At 43.8% G+C, this 23,990-nt stretch overlaps 3 protein-coding genes across 5 annotated transcripts in view; 2 read left to right on the top strand and 1 right to left on the bottom strand.

Moving 5' to 3' along the window:
* CDC45 (cell division cycle 45) overlaps positions 1–21,328 on the top strand; it is a 37,367-nt gene extending 16,039 nt beyond the window's left edge. Inside the window, exon 19 of the mRNA XM_033075563.1 lies at positions 21,208–21,328. The gene's annotated coding sequence lies outside the window, so the exon portion shown is untranslated. The remainder of the gene's footprint in view (positions 1–21,207) is intronic.
* On the bottom strand, positions 9,201–12,872 carry CLDN5 (claudin 5). Its single transcript, XM_033075572.2, has one exon. It carries the CDS (start codon positions 12,787–12,789, stop codon positions 12,139–12,141), a length of 651 nt encoding a protein of 216 aa, XP_032931463.1. The 5' UTR covers positions 12,790–12,872; the 3' UTR covers positions 9,201–12,138.
* A 436-nt stretch (positions 21,329–21,764) lies between the features above and the next one.
* Positions 21,765–23,990, top strand: part of LOC117004636 (septin-2) — a 34,818-nt gene continuing 32,592 nt past the window's right edge. For 2 of the 3 annotated variants that reach the window (XM_033075568.2, XM_033075569.2), the window contains exon 1: positions 21,765–21,849. The gene's annotated coding sequence lies outside the window, so the exon portion shown is untranslated. Of the gene's footprint in view, positions 21,850–22,056; positions 22,079–23,990 lie in introns of those variants that run through there. The other variant, XM_033075570.2, reaches the window with a different exon arrangement.

The following is a 23,990-nucleotide window of genomic DNA, read 5'->3' as shown; positions in this document are numbered from 1 at the left end:
GCTGAAAGCTCACAAGCCATTCTTAAATCAGAATTAGAATCACATGGGAATTGATGGACAAGCCTAATCATACCTCATGAACCTAACTAAGGTAAGATGTATACACAAGCTGTATCACAACATGTTCCTTCCAGTGCTGAATCTGTGTTTATTTTGTTAAGAGATCTGGGGTTTTTTTTATTCCTTGGTTCAACAACATCCTTCTCTGAAGTCTTTGCCACTTGCTTAAGAACTGTAGATGACTTCTGGGGTATTCCTTCATGTTTATGACTAGGTTGCCTGTGTTAGATAAATACTGTGACATTCTGGGTCCTTTGTTTTCTTTCCAAAAGCAGTTTGAATTGAGATGATTCCTTTCTGGCCCTTGCAAAAGACATAATGCTCCCTTACAACAAAAGGGTGCTGTCTTTTATAGTACTTAGAGTCACCTCTTCTCATTGCTGCAGCTTGTCTGTATTTCCAGTCCCTGTGGTGTTGGTGTCTCTTTCCACTGTTTAGCTCAGTGGAATTTACTTTCATTTAATCATTCATTTGCAGCATGTCAGTGGAAAATCAGAGGTACCTGCCATTGAATTGGAAAGAATTCACAGGGACAGTCAGCTCTTAGTAGGTTTTTATTTGCTGAAAGGAGTCACTAAGGGGCTCTCAAAATAAATATTCCATTAATAATGATCTACTGTCTGATCTGAAACTCTAACTGGATCATTAGCCTAGAAGGAAGGGGCACATAACATGGTGTTTTCTTTAAACACTGGTATGGTAAGTGTAGTAATTCAGGACTCAAAGAGCAAGAATACAGCATGCTCTGAGGTCTGAGATTACCTTTTTGGGGCCCTGGCTAAGTTCCTCTTGTGAGACCATGCTCTGACCAAAATGTCCCCTCCCCATTGCACAGGATCACATTCATCTTTAAAAAAACTAGTATTATAATTTTTTTTCCTGAGGTTGCTGTGCCTCCTTCAGGGAAGTCTCTTTTAACTGGAAATGGCTTTGTTACATCATATGGAAGCTGATAAAATTAATATATTGAAATTAAAAAAAAAAAAAAAAGAGAGAGATGCTCTCCACTTCTGGGTTTTTCCAGGGGTAACTGCCAAGTTCAAAGAAACTTAAAGGAGTCTTGGCGATGTCCAGCTAACGACTCGTGCAGGATCTCAGATATGAAAAGCTGTTTCCCTACAATGGAAACAAGATCTCAGCAGCTGCAGAACTAGTGCTGTAATATAATTCTGCAACTTGATCCTTTAGCTGAGAACTGTGGTGTTTCATGGTACCATTTGGTAAGTGCCATACTGCTCAAATGATTGCCTTCTGAACAGAGCCAGGGCTTGTTTAGTGTTTAATTTACACTGTCCATGTTTGCCTCAATTATACAGCCATTGCTTACTAGGTTAAATCAGTATCCAGTTTTCAGATACATCCAGATTTTTATGAATCCAGTTTTGTCTATAACAGAGTTCAGGTAACTGTCTGCCACTGATCGTGGTATTTTCCTTGGGAAGTTTAAGATGTTGCCTGTCATCTCAAGCTTTACTTTCTCTTCATGGCTGAAAACATTTTCTACTTTAAAAATATAAAACCTGGTATGCTCTTCTTTATTTATAGCTCTTGTCAGTAAAATGTATTACCCTCCAGGGTTAATGGCTCTGCAAGTGTGTGCTATCAGAATAGCACCATTTCTGGACTGTGTAAAACTTACATTTTGAAAAATTAAGCACAATCCTTTAATGACCTGTATGCACATACTGTAAAGCACTTGTGGAATTTCCCAGACATGTCTGTTCTAGGGAGGGAAATATTGTCCCCCTAAAATATTCTGAGGAAAAGCCAAACCACTGCAGTTTTCCCCTCTCTGCCTGCCTGTTTTCTCTCCTTGTGAGATTTTTTTGCCTCTGTGTTATCTGCCTCTAACGTTAAGCAAAACTGCCTCCCATTCTTCCTACCAAAGGACTGAATCTCCCTCCAGTGTTTAGGTTTCTTTATCCTGTTATTGGGCTGCAGTTTGTTCACACCCACAAAAACAGCATACATGGGAGTTGGATTTGGTTACCTGCATTGCAAATCCAGTGTATGCTGTTTCATGAACATGAAGAAGGGGAAGAGTATTGTTGTTTCAGCTGGTTCCACTTGCTGTGTAGCCATGTAAGTAGATTAGCTGATATCAGTGTTAAGGACAGGGTAATTAAAACAATAACATAATGAACATATCCTTTTTATGAGACTTTTTCCTTGTAAAACCTACTGAATTCTGACTCGTTTTTCTGACTCACGCTGGATTGCTGGCTCCTGTTGTAGAGTGTCTGAGCATAGCACACTGTCAAAGGGACAGAGCTTTCCAATTGTTGCATACAAAACTGAGAAAGGGATGTGAAAAGGACTGAAAATGCCAGGGTGAAGTACAAAAATAGAAAATAAAGAACTAGGAGGAAAAGAGAGACTGAGTAACAATAGAGGGTAAGCAGTAAATCCAGCTTGCCTTTCTAACTCAGGAAGGTGTCTTGGAATCTGTGTTTCAGGGCACCCACTGGGTGGTCACCAGAGCTCTTTGAGTGTGTGAAATGAAATGGAAAACAATAGCTCAGCAGCAATTGCTTTTTTCCCTCTGATGAGGTGTTCCTTGAATTGCCAGCACGACTCCTGCTTGATTTAGCAGTGAATACAGCCAGGCATTTCCTGAAACGACAGCACTACATGGCGCTATTAGAAATGCTAAGTGAAAGCTTCTGCTGTGAATAACGAGGGAAAGGGAATAGGATACGGGAGTGTGTCCCACTAAACTGTCTGTGAAACAAAAGGGAGAATGAAATGTAGCACAGCTGCACAGGGGTCATCTACCCAGTCTGAAAACCCTCATCTCATTCCACAAATAGGTGATAGGAGCCAACAAGGTCTCTTTGGAACATATAGACCTTTTTGGAAAGGTTAGAAGCTAAAGCCAGCATTGTTGTCTTACTAACTTGTCTTCTTTTTATTTTAACTCATATTATCTAATAAACTCTCAATTATCTCAATTCTCATGGGGAATTTTTGCCAGTAAATGTGATATTGTTTGTACTGTGGGCCAATATCCCATTCTGACAAGTCTCCATGTCTGTATATATCTGCTTACTCATCTGTTCCATTATCTCCAAATAATCAATAAATGATTCCTTTCAGGGTATCTTCTCTGAGCCTTTCAAAGTGTGTGGCTCCAAGAGTACTGCACAGACTTGGCAGAAACTATTTAAGAATCACTGCTATCCCTCCTCCTCCCTGATTACAGCCCTTAGGAAAGAAATGTGATGACTCTTCAGTTTTTTGTTATTCAGCACATTTTTGTGGTCTTTTCTTTCATTAAACTTTGTATTTCCTTTTTGCCTCACCTTCCTTCATCAGGATGGATGTTGGAGAGCGCCTCATGCAAATGGACAGGGAAACCCAAAAGGACATTACTGTAACAGATTAATTAGTTATTAGCTGAGCAGTATCTAGTCTCATCTCATGCTTTTATATTTAGTCACTTGTGCTGGTTTTTATCCAGTGTCCTATCACTCATATTAGTTCCCTTGGTTTTTTTAGAGCAAAAAAAATTGTACATTGCTGAGATCAGTTTTAAACCCTCCCACTGTCCAGGACAATCTCCATCTCACCATTTTACCTACACAGATGTTATGTGTACTATTTTCTACTCTGCTAAAAAAATCCTTTCCTATTGTACTTTCAACTTGGGTACAATCTGAAACAAAGTTCATTGTAGTTTAAGTTAATTGAGCTCTTTAGTTTTTGCTTCTGCCCTGGATATGTTCATTCCATTTCCAGGCTCTCATTCCTGTTAACTGTTCAGCAGTGTCTGTGCTGTCACCTCAGACACTCAGCTTGGTGCCTACAGCAGTGTGGGGACTTACCCCTCTTTGCTCATTATAAAGGACTAACTTAGGTCTTTCCTTTTTCCTCCTCTGAGTCAAGACCCTTCTGTCTGATTCAAACTTCCTTGCAAGGTCACAAAGTGAAGTTTCACAGCAGTTTAAGAGCTCCTGCATCCTGCCTGCCCCTGTTATGAGGCCAGGACAGAGTTAAGACCTTTTGGTTCAGGAGAAGAATTGCAGTTTGCCCTTTCCTCCACAGTCTGAATTCCTGTGTAGCAACAGGTGCTAAAACTGAAATTCTCAATTTCTTGTTCAAGCTGACTCAAATTTCAGTAACCCTATTAAGGGGAAAAAACTTGGTCTTACAATTTAGTGCTTCCTCCCTCCCTGTCTTTGAAGTGGGCTTGTTTTCTATACACCAGTGGAGTTCAGTACTTGCACTGCAATCTGCCAGAGGCCATTTCTGCAAGGCTGTGAATACATCTTGAAGACAGAAAGCAAAAAAATCTCCAAGCTTGTGAGAGAGGCAGGAGAAAAAGGGATTGCTCTTCCCACCACCAATGACCATCCTTTAGCTCAGATGTCAGTAATGGCTTCAGAACATGAAATGAGCCCATACAGCATCCAGGTATGAAGTCAGGATTGCTGTACTGAACTAAAAGTGCAGGTTCTAAAGAATGTAATCAGCTCTGCAGGAATCTGGGCAGGATGCCATGGATAATAGCTATCCTTTTAGGAGGGACACTATAATGATGATATGGATGTCTTAAACAGTTGTGGTCATTAATAACCCCAGGTAGACAAGAAGTCTCTTTCGATATTATCCAAACAACAGCATTTTACCCCTAGAGACTCAGTATGATATTGGCTTCTGGGAATATCCACTATCTGTAGTCACAGAATAACTGCTTTAATGAAATCTTTGTCTAGTTTCTTCCTAATGGAATTCCCACCCAATGGAACTCTCTTTTTCCAAACTGCTGCCCAATCCACACTGTTACAGCAGACAAAATTGTATTTATGGGGAAACTAGTTCCATATGTCTGAAAGTGGACATTATTGTCTTGCACCTTTCTGAAAAACTGAAACTCCTCTTCCATGGCACAAGCTGTGGGATTGAGATTTTATAAAATTGACAGGTATTTGGGTGCCTAGATATTCTCAACTGGTCAGGGCAAGCAAACCAGGAGAAAACAGGACAGTCTAAAAATAAATAAGGGTTCAAGGACATAATGGATTTCAAGTAGATGTTAAGTTTTTAAAACTTGCCTTGCATGTCAACATTTTGAAATGTCAACAGTATAACAAAAATAAAGTAGATGTAAACAGTGAAATGTATTATGTTGCTTAGATCTTGGCAGTCACTTCCAATGAAATAATACCAGGAAATTATAGAGGAAAAAAATGGTGAAATCATTCTGTAGTCATTGGGTATTCATGGGAGTCTTCTGTGTCGAGATAACACTTGGGTTTATTTGTATTAAAGAATGAAAGATTGCTGTTATAATTGGAAACTGTTAAAGGTTTTGTAGCTCAGGCTAAAGGTTATCCAGGCTGCTGCAGCAGATATCCTAATTCTAACAAAAGATATACAGTAAGGACAGAACATTATAACTGGAAGAGTAATCTAAAAATATACATAGTGCAAGAATTCTGCCGTGCTAGGCACTTGTTAGAGCTGATAAGAATTGGTGATTGTTGTTTTTTGTCCCAATCCTTCAAATATGTGAAGGTATATTGAAACTGAATCATACCATTTTGAGATTTCACATATGTTCTTGTCAAGCAGTGCCTATTTTTCTTTCCTGAGTGATCTTTTGTGCCCAAGCCTAAATTCTCCCAAGGTTTAACCTTCTGAGGAAGTGCTCTGATAACAAACACAGTCAATGCTAATGAGTTCTGTGTGAGTGTAACAGAGGGGAATCGATTCAGCTCAGAATGTGTTTGAGAGTGTGAGCAGAGCCCAGAGGTACCCACATATGGTTGGATTAATTGTCAGAGTACCTGGCATGGTATCAAGAGGAATGCCACTCAGAGCTCTGTCAGCTAACCTGCTCCACTGAACCTTTGTGAACATACACAGCTGAAACCAACTTGCATTTAACATAGCAAACTATTCTTGCTACCAGATTAAAATTGTCATTGTGGGATCTAGTTTTGTGCATCTCCTAGCTTTTAGTGCATTTTTTCAACCCATAGAAATCTTCTGTTTATCTTAAAAAACCCAAAAATGTTCCTCAGCCAGCACAGCTGATGCTGAAGACCTAAAATGTGCATGTGTGTAACTCACCTCCTCGAAGGACATAGCCAGCAATGAGAGATACACAGGATGATACAGCTGGCACGGAGCTCACAGCTTGCTCACTGATCAGAGTCATTTTGAGAGGGTTATCTGTTGTTTGCCTGGAAAAATCAGCTATTTTAAACATTTGCTTTTGTTCTCCACAGTAAATAAACATGAATAGGCTGCATCTCATCTGTTTTGTTTGTGTACACCAGAGCAACTCCCTGGGCCATGCAAACTCTTTCCTGGCTGGTGCCTGAAGGATCCACCAGAAGGGAGCATCCCTGGATTTGGAGCTGGGGGGGAGTAAGGAATGGATCAGTGCTATTGCTGTACATAATAGCACTGAGGCACTTCATCAGCCCAAACTAAGGCCATTTTTTCCAAAAGAAGGAGTAACTTGTGTGGATGGCATATCAGCTGGGCTTCAGGAACACCTTGTACCTGCTATGAATACCCTGCCAGCTGCTGCCAGGGCTTTAGTCAATGTGAGTGGCTTTTGCCATTCAAGATGCTGTAAGGAGGATCAGAGAAAAAGATGGAGCTTATTTTACTTTTTGCCTGGCTTTCTAGATGGTCAAAGTCCTTCTGTACTGGGTATTGGAGGTGGTCTTGTTGTTTACTCTCCATTATTGATGTAATGAGATTTGTGTGTCTCTTTGAGAAGGCTATGGCTTGTGGAGTGGGACGTGTTTCCCTTTTTTTTCCTTTTGTAGCCTGAGACCAAAACAGCTGGATAGTAGTCTCAAGGCTCATTCTTCTTTTGCTTTAATCATCCTGTATGATTCTATTGTTCTCAAATCAAAAAGCTAAAGCCAGTAGCTCAGTTAATGCACCAGTTAATTCTTATCAGGATGGCTGACATCCAGACTCATTCATATATTCATTTTCCTGTACCACTCTTAAAACAGACTCTGATGCATATTTTCACATTTTAAGTGATAAAGTTTGTGTGGTTTGGTCCCCCATGATCCTGAGCTTACCCAAGCCATAGGTGCCAGTTTCAGAGAGGCAAAACTCTCCCTCAGGGCAATACAAATGGCCAGGGTGCAGCTGGGCTCGAGCATGATGAGAAGACTGGCACAAGCCCTAGGGAGATGCCTTCAGCCCTGTGTGAAACATTTGTGTTTCCATGCTCTGTCCTACCACTCCTCCCCTTTCTCCGTACGATTTTGGGTTGAATCCACATGGTGAGCTTTGGAAGGAGGGGGAAGTTCAGTGTTGTAAACAAAATCCCCAAATGCCACAGACAAAGCACACTGCTAAATTGATTCATGATGTCTTAATCTCAAGAAAAAGGTGAAGCAAGTCTTGTGTATCCAAGCAACTGCAAAGCCTTCCCTGTAGCAGTGGGAGGTTTCATCAGTGACGCAGTGGTTGAAGTTCTTTTCTTCTAACTAAGGGTTGTAGTAGGTAGAAGAAGGAGGTTTCTAGACAGAGAGCTGATTGCTGCAGAGAGTCAGCAAGGAGCAGTCAGGAGCAATCACACACACACAGACACAAAAAAAGATCTGATCAGAATAAAAATTATAGAAGTCAGTCACATCCAAAATATAAATAGAAGAACCTCTCGAGGCTTTGCTTTTGGAATAATTTGTCTTATTAGGCTACAAGTAAAATAAATGCAGTATTTGACCTGAAAAGAGAATTCACCTGCTCTCACCCAATTAATCTAATACAGCAGGAATATTTGTTATGTCTTACCAAGCAGACTTTTAAAAGCAAATCCTCAAACACGTGTACTTAATTAATGATTTTCTTCTTCAGTGCACACACAAAAAGGGATGCATTGTGGGTACCATCTGATGCTGAATGCTGCATTAATATATTGTTCAATAAATGCATGAATATGGCACTTACATGTGGCATATGGCTCCTGACAGGCAGGTCTATCTTTTAGCATTACAGATATCTGGATGCGTTGGAGGAGACCTGCATTTGGGGTTTGAAAGATGGCCAAGGAAAAAGAACAAATTCCTTGCATAGTATTTGATCAGAGAATAGATCTAAAAAATCTGAAGTTACACTGCTTTCTCACTTGAAGAGTAAAAAGTTTTGTGTTTCAAAGAGCAGATGCCCAACAAACATCTTTATACAGGAAAAGGAAATATTTCCTTAAACATCCTGCAGCAAACGTGACTGATTGAGCTTCCTTTTCCCTCTGCCTGGTGCATTTCCCTTCTTTGCACAGACAGGATCTAACCAGATTTGGAGGGTATGAACTGCAGGTTACTTTCAAATTCATAACTATGAAATGGTTCGTTTAGCAGGACAAAGGCCAAGCCGACAGACACCCTTTTTCCAGCTCAGCATGTGCATAGCAATGGGAGGGTGGCAAGGAGCTTTTGTTAATCTCAACTGAGCTGGCAAGTATGCTGCAAAATGAAGGCTTTGAAGATGTTTTTTTCTTCATTTTTAAAGCAACAGTTTGTTAGAACAAAGCTTCAAAATCTTGCAAAAAAAAATCTGCAAAATATTGAATGTCCTCCCTGGCAATCATGTAACTTAGGCAAAATTCTCCACTAGCAATTACTCTGTATAGTTTACTTTACCAGTCTTTATTGGTTTTGGTGGGGGTTTTTTTGGTTTTTTAAATAAGGTTCTGTTCTGCTGCATCTGTGAAAATGTTTTTCCCCAGTTTGAATGCACTTTTGAAAAAAAAAAAGAAATGGTTGGCAGAAAGAATTAGGGTATCAGGTCAGGTTGGGGCTGATCCAAGCAGCAGGATTTTTCTCCTTTTAGTTTAAATGTGCAGAAATTGAAAGCTTTAAAAGCTTCATGCTTAGAGCTATTCCCAAAATAGCTGGGACTCACACTCCACTTCCTAATGTGCTCACATCACAAGACCAACTGCTGCTACTTGCTCTCTTTTGTCTGAGGCTTCAGTGGAGAGCTGAGATGCTGCCTGCTCTGCTCTGCAAGGGAGCAGCCCTTCCTTCTTCCCCAGAGGTGACCCAGCTCTCCTCCCCAGAGGTAGCCCAGGTAATTTCCCCCTGAGCACCCCACATCCCACCTTCCTGAGCCCAAACAATCCAGTAGCTTTCACAAAACACAGTGACCTTCTTCAGGGATAGGTTTACATGTTTTTTATTTTTATGTGAAATCATAAATACAAAATAAAAATAGTAAACAAGTGCTATAGATTTATCCTCTCATTGGGATGAGGTTCAGGCCTGATCCTGAGCACTTCCAAGGTTTTAAGTTCAGGACTAGATCTTTGTTCTTACAAAAACAAATCATAGCAAAAACCAACTTACACTTTTACCCTGAAGCCAGTGACATCAGTAACAGCATTCTCTCAGGTTATCTTTTAAAGCACAGCAACAACTAAGGATACTGAAGGATGAGATTAAATATAAAAATACTTTTTAAAACGGGCCCCACTTCCTACAAGTCTTGTTGGGTGCTGCCCCACTGATCTCAGCCACGAGTTATGGTTTTGGTAGGACGATGCTGTGTTTAGTAGCACATGCACAGTTAGCACTGGCTTCTTCCAAGAGATCTTTCTGTGTAATTTTTTCAGGTTTTGGTTATAAGAGGATCCAGCCCTGCCTTGATACAAGAAATTTGGCTTGTTAAAATTCCCTTCTAAGGTGTGGGTTTCCCTCCCTCTCCCAAAGACACCAGTTGATTTGAAATGCTAGTGATGCATCGTCTAGAAAGATTTCATCTTTTGGTCAGACCCCAAATTCTGCAGCACTTCTGAAGGCTCTACTGTTCACAGACATGCAGACATTTTTGAGACAAAAGAGAGAGAGGTCCAGGATTAGGGCTAGTATCTGTGAACTCATTTGCTAGACACCAGAGAGCCGAGTGAGGATGTGGCAAATACAGTTGAATGTTACAATTTAAAGTAGTCATAAAACAAATAAAGGCACTTTCAAACCATGTAACAAGCTGACTTTGGTAGATTTCTTGCAAAATATATGCATTTAAATACATTTACAGTTTACAAGATTACACTGTTTTTAAGAAGTTGCAATGATGAAATACAGAATATTTCACTCTTGTACCAAAACTACATATCACATCATAAAAACAGTATTACAGCTTTTATTTAAATGGAGACAGTATTAGAATTGCACCTCTTTATAGAGCAGAAGGAGTTGTAGACATATTGCTCTGGTTTTGTATTCTCTGATAAGCTCAGACCCTGCTATTTTTGTGTATAAAAACCAAAAGCAGTTATCTTCAAAAGGGTAAATCATGCTCAATATTCAACACCAAAATTTCCAGGGGCAAGGTTTTAGTCTCTTATTCTGGTTTTTAAATTGCTGATACCTCCAGGGTTTTTAAGTTTCCTAAGCAAGGCAAGAACAGAGTCCTTGTAAATCTGTCAGAGCCACAGCTATGGTTTGTCAGTAAGTTTGGTGTTATCAGAGAGCTGTAAGTGTTAATGCTCAGGTCAGGTGTGCACTGTACTGCTACGTGATTGTCAGGACCCATGAGATCATAGTTTTGTTCTCTGCAGAGTATAAACAGCACATTTCCTCACTAACTCTTGGCAGAAATCTCCTTATGGCAATGCAGATGCTGCCACAGTCAGTAGCATAATCCTGTGTGGATTTACAAGTAATTAGATTGGAGGAGTATCACACCATCCCCTTAAGCCCCTCCCTTAACAAAGTTTGTCTCTGCAGTGTAAAATGACAAAGTGTAAGCTAACATTTCAGACTGTGGTAAACTTCAGGAGGTGTTAACCTCAGGAAAATTGGTTATGTTGACCAAACCATCTTCCTTCCAGTCTGCAGAGTGTTACTAGCGCAATGCAGAGGAGCTGAGAGCTGTGAGAGTCATGACTTCACAACCGATCACCTGGCATAAAAGTCCCAGTAAAGATATTTTTGGTAAAATTCATCTAGCAATTTTTTGCTTGATTTGGTAAATGAAAGAAAGCATGTGTTAACAAAACCATGGTGGGGAGCCAACCAAGCGCACGTTGAACACACATTTCAAAACTGGCAGCGAGCAGAGCTTGGCAAGAAGGCCACAAAGACATCATTCCCCCAGCCACCAGCATCTGGGGCGATTTTTATGTTTCCAGTCTCCTGTAGTGCAGATGAGAGGAGCAGAGGCCCTGCTGGAGCCAGGATATACAGTGATCTCCTAGATTTTTTAATCTAGTCCTCGAATAATTCTGGCAATGAGTTCATATTCAAGTAAAAACAGAGCATAAGCTGAAGAAGAGATGAAGAACCTCAAAATGCAACCTAGTGTTATCTGATTTGTACTCCACTAAAGGACAGCAACTACCTGAAATCTTTTTCAAGGTTACAAATCCACACAGACCAATACACTTCACTGAGGGTCTGAAACAACTGAAGAAAAACAAATAACTTTCTCCAAACAATTGCTGCTTGTGGGATTAGGGACCAAAGTTAGCATCATGTTTTGGACAGGATCCCTATTTTAATTGCTCAAATAGATCAAACCCCCCCATATCAGTCCGAGCGGGAACTGCCAGATGCAGCCTTTGGAGAGAGAGAACGAAGATGGGAAGCTGCTCCTCGGTCACAGTGCGCTCCCGACGCCCGGTCCGAGCAGCCAGGCGGTGCCCCGAGGCCCCGGCAGTGCAGTACTCACAGGTGCCACGGGAACGCCGGGGAAGGGCGGCAGGAGCCGGGCGGGCAGGCGGCGGCGAAGCCCGGACGGGGCGTCCCGGTAAACGCCGCCGTGACTCGCCCGGGCCCCTCGGTTCCCCCGGCCGGGGAGACGCTGGTTCGCCTGCTCCGGGCGGGCGCGGAGGGCTCTGCCCGGCCGGCAGTGCGGTCGGTCAGTACCGGGAGCCGGCGGCGCCGAGCGCGGCGCTGCCCGCAGCGGAGCGGCCGGAGCCGCCGGGGAGCCGGGCTGGAGGGCAGCGGGGCGCTGCCCTGCCTAGGGCCGCCGCTTCACGGGGGTCCCCGTCAAAAAAAGCCTCCAGGCAGGGGAGCGCTGGAGCTCCCCGCAGACGCTCCCGGGCCGCAGCCGTCTGTCCGTGCCCCGCGGGGCCGCGCAGCGGGCCAGCCCCGCTCAGACGTAGTTCTTCTTGTCGTACTCGCCGTTGGACGTGGGCCGCCGCGGCGCCGAGTACTTGACGGGGAAGGAGGTGTCGTCGCGCTGGGAGCAGGAGCAGCAGCAGATGAGGCAGCCCCCGAAGAGCAGCAAGGCCGTGGCCGCCCAGCCGATGTAGAGCGCGGCCCCCATCTCCCGCTTCTTGGACGACGGCACGGTGGGGTCGTAGAAGTCGCTGATGACGATGTTGGCGAACCAGCAGAGCGGGATGAGGACCAGGACCCCGCAGAGGATGTAGATGGCCCCGCCGGCGATCACGATGCGGGATTTCATCTTGCCGGGCCGGATGCAGTTGGTGCACTGCGCGCCCACCACGGTCACCATCAGCGCCACCAGCCCCAGCAGTGCCACGATGACGGTGAGAGCCCGGCCCGCCTGCACCTCGGCCGGCAGCGCCAGGATGGAGTCGTACACCTTGCACTGCATCTGCCCCGTGCTCTGCACCACGCAGTTCATCCACAGCCCTTCCCAGATGGTCTGCGCCACCACGATGTTCACGTCGATGAAGGCCGACACCTGCCACATGGGCAACCCGCAGGCCAGGATCACCCCCACCCAGCCCAGGATGCCCAGCCCCAGCCCCAAAATTTCCACCGCCGCCGAAGCCATGCTGCTGCCACCTCTGTCCCACAGGTTCCGCGGGAAGGAAGGCGCTGCAGGTCCGCTCCGCTGCCCCGGGCGGCTGCCGAGCCGGCTCTGGCGGCGCGGCCGCGGGCAGTGCTATTTGAGGAGCCGCGGGGCGCCCGCCCTCCGCCCCCGTCCCGCCTGGGCCGGCCCTGCCGGGCATAGCACCGCCCGCCGCGGGCCGGGGCCGGGGCAGGGGCTAGGGGCGGGTGTCCGAGCCTCCCTCCTACTAAGGGGGTCCCACCGGAGCCAGGAAACTTCGCTGTGCTCTCCCCATTGCCCTACTCCGGGAGCAGCTCGCAGGCAGGGTCACTGCCTGCTCCCACCTAAGCGTGGGGTGGGAGGCGTCTCGTCTCGGATTTCGGCTGCTCAAATTCCTTTTAGCGCCGTTATCTGTGTATTTCCTATTTACTGATAAAGTCCTCAGCCAGATCTTCGGAGAGGTCTTGCCAATACAGGCACCCAGCAGTGTGGAAGTCCCTATTATTGGAGTCTAATTGATAATTTTTCATAAGTCTAAGCACTGATGGACAGGCTCGGCTCTCTCCTGCACACTGTGTCGGGCAAATGTTAAAAAGCAGCCTCAAATGCTTAGGGACGAGAAAATAGAATAGCCTTGGATATGTGGTCTGCACGTCAGCTGTCAGTACCACTAGACAGATTCTTAGATTGGTCCAGGAAGAATAGCTGCTCTTGGCTTACACCAGGTATGAAACTCTGTTTGCTCTGATCCTGGAGCCAAGACCAAGGCATACAATTGAAACATGTTTCCACAAAGATTCCAAACTTGACTTTACTGTTTTAATTGTTCGAGTGCATTTTGAGTCTTTGAGGTATGTTAAGGAGTTAAATGCCCATGTCAAAAATGCTGTATTTACAAGAGGTTTTATCATCAGGCCGGCAGACATTGTACTTGCTACAGTCTCTTCATGGACCATTGGTGTCCTGGATTTTTCTTGCAAAGTAGCCTTGGTTCAGTCCCTGCAGCCAGCAGCAGATCTCATCCCCCCAGGGCTGGCAGATGCAGGAGTGTTTTTGGTGTGAATGCTGCAGTCACAGCAGCTGCAGAAAGAGAAAAGACCTCACCAACTGCCTCACAGCACTCACAAGGAGCACTGGATGTCCTGAGAAAAGCTGGTTTTGGTTGCAACAGGTTTCAAGGTTATAGACAAAATTAAAAGTTAAATGCACAGTGACTTTTGAATTGGTTTGACTAGATTTAGTTTCAGTCAGCCCTAAGTGTCCTTCCAGTGTAGAGATCACAGCGTTGAAAAGAACACATTTCCTGCCCCTATATAAGCAGTTTTCTCTGTTGTACAAAAAAGCACAGCATGTATTGTGGAATGCAGAGGTTTGTGATCCAAATCTTAAGACTGATATGAATGCAGCATGAATGGAAAAATGCACATGTGAAGCAGAAATAGCAGAAGAAAGAATAAGCAAAGGTTAAAGGAATCACATGGATTGACAGCTGAGGATGTGACTGCTGAGGTAACAAGGAGCAATGCCCTGCGCACATCCTGACAGGGGACCTCAGCAGAGGACCCCAGTGTAGTAACAGGAGGATGACAACAAGGTCACAGCGCACTGAATATGGCCTTTCACTTCCTTTTTTTAACAACCAGAAGACAAACTTTAGCCACAAAGCACCCAAAAAAAGAAATCCAAGAACATCAGGAGCTTGTGGACTGTCATGGAGTTGGACATGCTGACACAGGATGACTACAGCCTTTTGATTATCTCTGCCTGAGGATCTGTAAACAACACTAGCATGGAAAATGTCTTCCTTACCAAGACTGCCTGGTAAACAGAGTTCAGAGGATTTATCTCCTCTTCCAGTTGGATATAAAATACATACAGTTTACTTCAAATATTCAAAACTGCAAATTCCAGTGTGCAAGTCCAGCAGGAATGTGTGACTGGGGCTGTGCAGTTTGTCAAACTGAGGCTGCTTACAATCACTCAGAAGAGTCCCTGGTGTCAGGGAGAGGAGAATGTGCAAAAAAACCATCCACAGAGACAGAGATATCTCAGAGGTGGACAGGAGGAAACCCAGAACCAGGCTGAAACTGAGTAACATCTGTATTTATGATGATAATAATGATTATACAGAAAACAACACAGAAGAACAATTAAGAAAGGGGGGAGAAATGCCAGTTATCTTAACCCATAAGCACAGGAAAGCCCCACCCTTGCCACTTGCCCGGGAGCACGGAACTCTGAGTTTCCTCCATTACATGGGCTGTGTGTGCTCCTGTGCTGGCTGGGAGGCACTCATGGGGCTGGTGCAGCTGCCTGGGTCTTTGGGCTGAGAAGAAAAACCAGCCCATGGCTTGTTTTACCTCTGCAACCCTCACCCCACCTTCCCTTGCTACCTGTAACCCAGCAACAGATTCCTACAAATCACTTAATCCAAGGCAATTATTTCTCTGGAGAAATACATGCTTAATAATCTCAGGGCAACTGAACCTTTCTGCTTAGAGGCATTTCCATTCCTGGTATTTCACTTTTGTCTGTTTCTTTTCATTACCCCAGACATTATCTTTTATCCTGGTTACTGGAAACAACCTCCATTTTTAATTACTCTATTCTCTGATCCTAAGAGTTTGTTGCACAGATTACCTTTAATGAGACCACTGGTTCAAGGTGCTTAAAGGTTTGCTTACTTGACTTACTGCTACCTTGACTGACACAGCTGCTGGGGGGCCTGAGGACACCATCAGCTTCAGCAAGTTGTGGTTTCTGATGGTGTTAATGTCAAAACACTGGAAATTAAACACAGAAATGAAAAGGTTCTACTTTCTTAAAAGGAAATACAAATCAGCATGATGTTTTATTTGTAGTGTTAAGTAAAGAAAATCCCTCCTTGTAAGTTAAACCCTTGCTGGAAAAGTCTAGATTTCTTTAAACTCAAAGGCACGATGTTCTTACAGCAAAGTAGCTCTCTTACAAATGGCCATTCCTGTCATTACATCAGTTTCTGCATCAGTATGTATTAATTAAATTATTCTAAGGGGATACATCGGGGGGCTTTACAGCCTGTGAAAATGGGCGGAAGCGGTATTCAAGCTGAGAACAATTGCACAGGAGCCATACTATAGCAAGAGGGGCTCTGGGATTAGAGGTGATTGTGTTTTTGCTCCTTTCCTGACAATCAGGACAAACACCAGACGCAGAGTTACTGGGAGGGCTGCTAATGGGGGGTCCAGGCTCTCACCAGCATTGCTTGTCCTGGTGTATGAACCCTGTCCCGTGGCACAGAGCTGCTGTGCCCAGCCCTCCAGCCTTGCCAGGGCTTTGCTCAGCCCCAAGGCCTCCCACCAGCACTGTTTGGGTAGATTTGACTTTGGGGACCTCAAATGTAGCGTGCAGAGCACACTTGGTTTATAATTTGTGGAGTGTCCCTTACCTAAGTGTTTCTGCTCTTTCTAATCCCTAAAATATTAAGCATTTGTGAGGCAGAGGGGAAAATGACATTTGGGATCAATCTTAGGCACAAACCTCTTATTGTTTGTGTGAATAAGATGGAGTATGAGTCAAAAGATTAATTAAAAGCTCAATGATCTCGAGACAGCTTACCATAACTTTTGGATCAGACATAAGCAAAGGTGAAGAATTAGGAATCCTATTAGAGATAGATTTTGTGCCATAGTTTGTATTCTAATTAGTGCTGAAATAAAGGCAGGGAGATTTACAAACACAGAGGGGTTGAGCAAAGGCTGTTCTTTATTTGGAAAGCCTGAGGTTTCTCAGTCAAGATTACTTCTATCTGAATTTTCCTTTAAAATGCAGTTCTTTTCCCAGCAGAAGAGATTCCATACTAGGATGGGGCTCCAGAAAATTCTTGTCAGCAGGGTCAGTGAGTCTTCAGTGTGACACATCAGAAAATTGGCATAAAGGAAATGAGTTCTTGTCAAATGAGCAGGTTATTACAAAATGAAAGTGCTCAATTTCACCACAGGATTTATTTCAGGATCATTTATTTTGGAAGCAAGCTGAAGTGGTTAACACAAAATTGTCACTTCTTCTCTTAGATCATCTTTTGAGCAAACAAAAAACCAGACCACAATTTTGCAAGAACAAGTAGTGTTCTCAGTAACTGGTGCTAATGATGTAGAATCCAACACTTTTTTTAGTACAAGTGTTGCTGCTGCCCCTCAGGATTGAGAAATGGATGCCCTGTTCCCTCTCAGTGCTGATGTGACTAGACTCAAGTAAAAGAAAGGAAGGAAACGGATATATGTAGCTGGAAAAACACTGAGAGAAGTTATAAATGTGCTTGCAGCCTTCATATATTTGCTGCTGTGGCCACTATTTCCAGACACAGTGGCCCTAGCCCTGTATCAGACTCTGCTCTTTACACACACCTCTGCCTGGATGCAGCCAGGGCTACACATGGTGGAAATGCTGAGGCAGTGTAACAGCTGCTTTCCTCACTGAATGAGGAAAACATTAGTGGTAAACCATGATTAGAACTAAGTCCCACATCCCCCCTTTTGAATTTCTTTGCACACAAACTTCTGGAGCAGCACACGAAACTACCCAGTAGGAATTGATGTTCAAGTCTCTCTGTCAAAGCACACCCTGCTGAGAATATTGCCAGTCACCACAGTCAGGACCAGCTGGGCTGCACTGGTGAGCTGCTGTGCACCCAATCCTTCAGCACCTTGTTTTCTGGATTTAGCTTTGCTGACCACCACTGTGGTGTCACTGGACAGCCACAACTCTGTGTTAATGGTGTTCCAGGGCAGTTAATATGGGCAATAAGGCCCTTTCCCAAAGTTTAGAATGTCATGTAGGTGAGTTTGATCATCCCACTCATCAGAAGATCACACTGAATATATGCTTAGGCCATGCCACTTCTCTTTAATGCTATAGACATATCCTGAGAACATAACATATTAAAGTGTGGATAGGCAGGATGGGGGGGAAGCTATAGGAAATACACATTGTTTCATGCCTAATGGCCCATTCTACACCATGTTTCCTTCAGGACAACTATAGTTTAATTTTGTCCTCTTCTGTTAGCCTCCTTCCACAGATTGTGGTGTACCAGGATCCTGGTAGATCTCTTTCCCATGTAATTTTTGGGAAATCACATGAGGTGTCAGTTTGTAAAAGAGCAGCGTCAGCAAGGACAAATCCCATTGTTTTAAATATATATTGCAGATGTTGAAAGTAGTTAATAATGATGTGACCATGAAATTACTGAAAACTATTCAGGGTTAGTGATGGGAAATATACTACATTTATCTTGTGTGTCAAGAAATGTGCATTAAAGAGAAGATGTGGGAGGTTTGGGACACCTCTTCTTGGCAGTGCAGCCCTCAGACAAGTTCTGCTTTCGGGAATAATGCACATCTGTTCGGTCAGTCCTGATTTCCTTCTTAAAAGGGAACTTTGTTTCCAGTAAGAGGAAAGGATGGCTGTTATGGGTGAAAAGATGTAAAATGTCTCTTATACTGGAGAATATTTGTAGGCTTTTCTTGTTGCTTCTTCATTGCTATAAGTAGCATCTTGAAAAGAAGGGCTTGTATGTGCTTGTAAATGCAAAGGAAACACTGCTGTTCCTCTGAGACTACTATAAATCAAATAGAATCTTTATTTCCTGTAGAATGTCACTGAAAATGAGGCTTGGGTGTTTTTTGCAGCAAGGGAAAATACTTATCTGTTGCAGAGTTTCTTGTAAAGTAGCTTGTGTCGGTAAATCCTGGTGCCTGCACAGATAGTGGCTTCCTGTTCATACCCTGCCTGGACTCCAGCTCTGAGCTGCAGGTCCCAGAAGGGCTCATCAGTGAAACCAGCTTTCCGTGGACCTGACAGCTCTGATTCCTGATGCAGCATGTCTGCAAAAATGAGGAAATCTGAGATGTTAAAATGCTTCTTCTGTTGGTGATTCCATAGATAAAGCCCTACACAAAAAATATTTTGATCAAATCAATGGGAACGTCACCCTTAAATTTCTGTCTTTCAGAACACCCAAATCCTACAAATTAAGCCAGGGAATATCTAAATTACTTCATGTGACATTCCCCTTAGCTACATTCAAATTACTTTTTTCTCTGGTAATCCTTTAAAAGAGGATGTCACCCACAGTGTGCAGCAGATTTATTTCTAAAAGGTTTGGACCTGGAGCCATGTACTGTAACTTGAAAAAGCATACACAAGTACTTTGAATCTAACACAAACTGAAATCTTAGGGAAATGAAAAGGATTTATGGATATGATTAAGTTGTTTAATCAGCCCTTGGGCAATTTTATCTCCAGAGAGAACTGGGAGGGTTGAAGATGCTCAGTGTCTTACAGCAGTGAGTCAATATCTCCATGAATTGCTTTTAGAGTGCAGCCATTACAGGAGTCACACGGAATTTTAGGCTCAAACCCAAACATTCATCAATGTGAGGAAAAGACTGCACTGAAAGAAAATTGAGTTAAAAGGGATCTCACAACTTAAAAAAAAAAAGACAGTTTGAAGCAGCATATCTTAAGAAAAGTAATGCCAAGGAATGTGGAGTTGGTTTATCTATTAAAATTCAATTTAGGTTTCAGTTTATGGCTGTATTTATTTCATTAAAATCAGTATCACCATCTTCTCTGGTAAGAACTGGAACAAACGACACAATGTCTTTTGCTGAATGGATGAGGTATTTCTGACTTACTAAGATGTGACTCTACACAAAGCTGAGATTTGAATTCAAGGAAGGACTTTTGTGCTTTTGATATTGTAAACACTGATGTATCAGGAACTTTAAGAAAAAGCATTGGAACTTCCAAGGGGAAAATGAAACAAAATTCTTTCAAAAATAATAATTCTGGGAATGAGTGATTCATAGTCAGACTGGTGTTCACAGCATGAGTATTTATAGACTATTTAACCAATGTTCTTCAGTACAAGCACTTCTGTTTGCAACTCTACTAATATTGGTGTGAGAAATAGCAAATATGCAGCATGTGTTTGGGGGGGCTGCGTTTGCTGCAGTTATGCAGTGCAGCATTTCTCAGTCACACCCCCCAAACAGTTCCAGTTCTGCCACCTGGCATTCCTGTGAACTGCACTTTCATAACAAGTCTCATAACAGGTCTCAAAAGTAACAAAAGTACATTTTCATCAAGTGAGTAATGCACTGTAACACTCATTGTCACAGGATGCTCTTTAATGCCAGAAGTTGGGATAGGTTCAAAAAGCAAGAAGAAAAATTCATGGAAGAGAGAACTATCAAGATAAAACTTCTGGTTCAGGAAGCTGCTGAGCTCCAGATTGCCGGAAGCGGGGAGGATACACAGGCACGGTGCTACTTTTATCTTTTCCTAAGCATCTGCTCCTGGGCACTGCAGGGCAGGGCTAGGACTGACTTCTGCTCTTACCCCAAGTGCCCTTCCTTACATCACTTTCTGGTCTAATGAGATTTCTTTGGAAGGACTGTGACTTCCCTGAACATTTTATGTGACAATTGGTCAGCGATCTGATTCAGCCATGACCTGGGGAAATTATTGGTATGCCTCAATAGCAAAGGGTTTGAAATTTCTGGAGACTCTTTCACCCCTTGCACTAAATCATGCCAAAGGAAAGGAGTGACAGTCATGAGAAAGCACTAACTTCCACCTGTCTCTGTGTCCATGGCAGTCTGTAGTTCAGCATTGTCTGTGCTGATTTCTTATAATTTCTCCAAATACTAAGCAGTTGTTTGTAATAGCAGTGCATGTGTGCAAAATCTTTTGTCCATCACAGTGTTCTACTTTAGTGAAAGAACTAAATTTTTGCCACAGTTTTGTTGTTGTTCCTCTGGTGACAGTACAAAACACCTATATGGAAATCTATGGAATAATTTAAAATAAAACCTTAATTTCCAAGGAAAGCTGCAATGCCATCTTTTAACTCCTCAAGGAGGGAAGTGTGTATCAGAACTCTGAGTTATAACATCATATTTTTTCCTAGGAAATGGAACTTGCTTGTGCTTTCACTGGCTTTTATTTTGCTCTTACTCAGATCCCATCAGTGCTCAGTTGATAACATGAGCACAATGTGAATTGCAAACAATGACAGTCTGCCTTCAGCAGCACTTGCTCCAATTCCACATTTTCCTGTTCTGAGCTGCAACCCTGTTTGCGTAATGCATGGCAATACAGACACAACAGAAATTTTCTTCGTATTCTGAATTTTAAGTCTAAAGATTTGCTGCTATATCACACCTACAAGCTACTCTGGCAAAATGTGTGGATTGATGTCTTGGAATTTTCCTGAACACAGTTCTTGCAGATGGAAGGTTGGAAAAAGCCTTTCTGGTACTTCTGTTAATATGTGTTTTGGTTTTGCATTTGGACTTTGGAGTATGTAACACTGTTTCCCTATGATAAAAGTGATCTGTTTCTGTAATGTAACTGTAGGTATCGTTTACACTGCAGGTTTGCCTGCTGGAGTCCCTGACACCTCCGAGAACTTGGAGGCGAGAATCCCACTCGGCCCTTGAGCGGTGACAGCGCCCAAGGTTCTCACAGAACCAGAGAGAAAGCCGTGAGGGGAGAGAACAGTGTAAGTAAAACTTGGATTTTTTGTACAATGTTCGGGAGAGGAATTTGCTTCAGGTGTGAATGAGCATCTGCAAACCACCCAGGCTGGTGTTACACACCGCATTACCGTCAAACTGCACGGAGTTTAAGCTCGGTTTCCCCCCGGTTATCACACCAGCCAGGTGTTCCACTGAGGAGTACCGCTAAAAACCGCTGCAAGTGGAGCAATCCCAAAACTCAGCGGCATTTGGGCAGAAAGCAGAAACCAAACCATTCCGTGTAGATGTGGCGCTCCGGAACACGGTTCGGCGGCGGCGCTGGCCCTCGGGCAGCCATGGCCGCGCCCGGCGGGGCGGGCGGGGGACGCTCTGTCCCTCCTCTCGCTGCTCCCGGAGCCGCCTCCCGCCGCTGTCCCGGGCAGGGCCCGCACCATAGAGAGGCGCGGGGTAGGCGGGCGCTGTGCCGCGGTGGCTGCTGGGATGCGGGAGGGCGGAGCGGCGGATCGCGGCCTGGAGGCGGGAGCGGCCGCGGCCTCAGGTGAGCGCCGGGAAGGGGCCGCGTCCCCCGCGGCGGCGGCGCCTCCGCCCCCACAGCGCTCCAGGGGCTCCCCCGTGCAGGGCACGGCCTCGGCCCTGCCTCCCGCCGCCGCTTGCGGGGGGGTTTGTGCAGCCGGTGTGTGGGGACGGGAGAAGTGCACCGGGGCAGGAGCCGCGGGACGCCGCGCTCGGGCCGCTTCGCGCACACCTTGATTTGTTTTTAAAGCAAGGCAAGGATTAATTTGAGATGTGCACAAGGCCGCGGTGCTGGGGTAGCCGGAGATGCGAGGAGAGGATGGAGCAGGAAGTGCTGTCTCCACTAAGCATTCCTCGGATACTTTTAAAATTGCAGCACCCACCATGGGATTGCGGCTGCCGGGAGCCGGGGGTGCGGCGGGGGCAGGCACAGAGAGACCCCCTGCTTTGGCTTTTTTGTCTTTAATTATTGTTCACGTGTGGGTTACAGACTTCATGGTATCGTGAGACTTAAGCATGATTTGGAAATTATTTAAACACGAAGTGACGGGTTTGCTGTGCGTTGGCACATCTTTATACTTAGGCTCTGTGGGTGTGAGGGAGAGCTGACTATTTCCTGATGAGTGATCGTGGCTAATACGTTTATCTTTTTAATTTTAAAAAGCCCTTGTTTTTCACAATTATAGCTCTATTTAACAGTGCTTTTTGACACAGTAACTTGGCAAAATTACTGTCAAATGCTGCTTACATAGAAACAGCATAATCCCTAAAATTCATAATTTACAAGAACAGAATTTACTGCCTGTTTTGTGTGTTTCAAGTGACTGTATTCATTGAAAAAAAGAGTACACAAGAAAGTTGTTCAGAGTCATATGTTATCGTTGAAATGGAACTTTAAGTAAAATATTTAGGATTAGAGCTTTAGGTTCGTGTGTTGCTTTTTCTTGCCCTTTTAAGAATGGTGCTCATACAGGTGGTTGAACTCTTGCTTAGTCCTTGTTCCTTTTACTGTGCATATGTGCGCTGTTGAGTTACAGGCACGTTCCAAATTTTGGTGCATTCCCAGTAGTAACCCTGTACAGTTTCCTTGGTTCAAATACATTACCAGAATTGGTATTGATATTAATATTATTAATATATCTGGTATTGTACAATTACAATGTCAGAAGGAAGTCTGTAGAACTTACGAGCTCTGAACATCACTTCCAAGCCAGGGCAGTGTGGTCTGTCACAGCTGGGTTTCTGTGAATTCTGTGTTTAGTGGAAGTGATACAGTAATTATCCTGAGTAAGAGTAAAGCAGAATTGTTAGTGTATAAAAGAGCATGCCTTCAATTGGTAGTATCTATTTCTAATGAGGAAAAATGAAATCACCTGGGACTGTTGATCTAGAGGGGGTGAGGGGAGGGGGTTTCACATAGTGGAGGTGAGGGCATGCTGGGAACAAGGCATAACACACAAAACAGGCTGTGCTGGACACCCTTATTAGAACTCAGTGATTCACAGAATAGTGCAGTTTTTTCTATTATTGTTGGTGTGACTCAGTATTAGACATTTCTTCCTCAGGTATTGTAGTTCTTTTAGTGAGAAACCACAAATACTGCTGTTTTACTGATATATCTTGGTATTTCTGTCCGCTTTAATTCTGAAAAGTGGCTTCAGAATGCTGATGTTGTTGAGACCATTTCCAGCACTGGGAAACCTGTTTAAGTCTTTACTGCTGTTTATGGATATTAAGTACTGCCAAAAAAAAATCTGAGTTGCATAGCCTGTGATGGAAAGAAGGAAGTCTCATTTGAGAAATCAGGAGGGCTTGTTGAGATGGCTCTAAGGTCACTCTGAAGTGATTATTTGAAAATGTTGTTTGATATCCTTATATGGACACGCTCTTTGTACATGTTCAGTAGTGCTTTCTTTGTGCTGGTTCCTATTAAGAAGCTCCCAGTCTGCCTGTTCCCCACAGTTTACTTCTTGCATCCTGGCAGAACAAAGGAAATGACCCATTTTCCTTCCCCTCTCTTTCTCTCTCACCGGAATACTGCTCCTAGCAGAGGACTTGGGGATGGCACGTTCTAGCTGCAGCTGAACTCAGTGGCACTTTGCTCCTTTACTTTGCCAACATCATATTGTTCAGGATAAGAATTTGTTGGGATCCAAAATGAAACTG

This window comes from Catharus ustulatus, chromosome 18 (assembly GCF_009819885.2).
Source record: "Catharus ustulatus isolate bCatUst1 chromosome 18, bCatUst1.pri.v2, whole genome shotgun sequence".
NCBI lineage: Eukaryota > Metazoa > Chordata > Aves > Passeriformes > Turdidae > Catharus > Catharus ustulatus.
Note: the sequence above shows the minus strand (reverse complement) of the source record. Positions and strands in the feature narration are given on the sequence as shown.

Coding starts and splice junctions, on each gene's coding strand:
- CLDN5 (XM_033075572.2), bottom strand. CDS start 12,789: ATGGCTTCGGCGGCGGTGGAAATTTTGGGGCTGGGGCTGGGCATCCTG.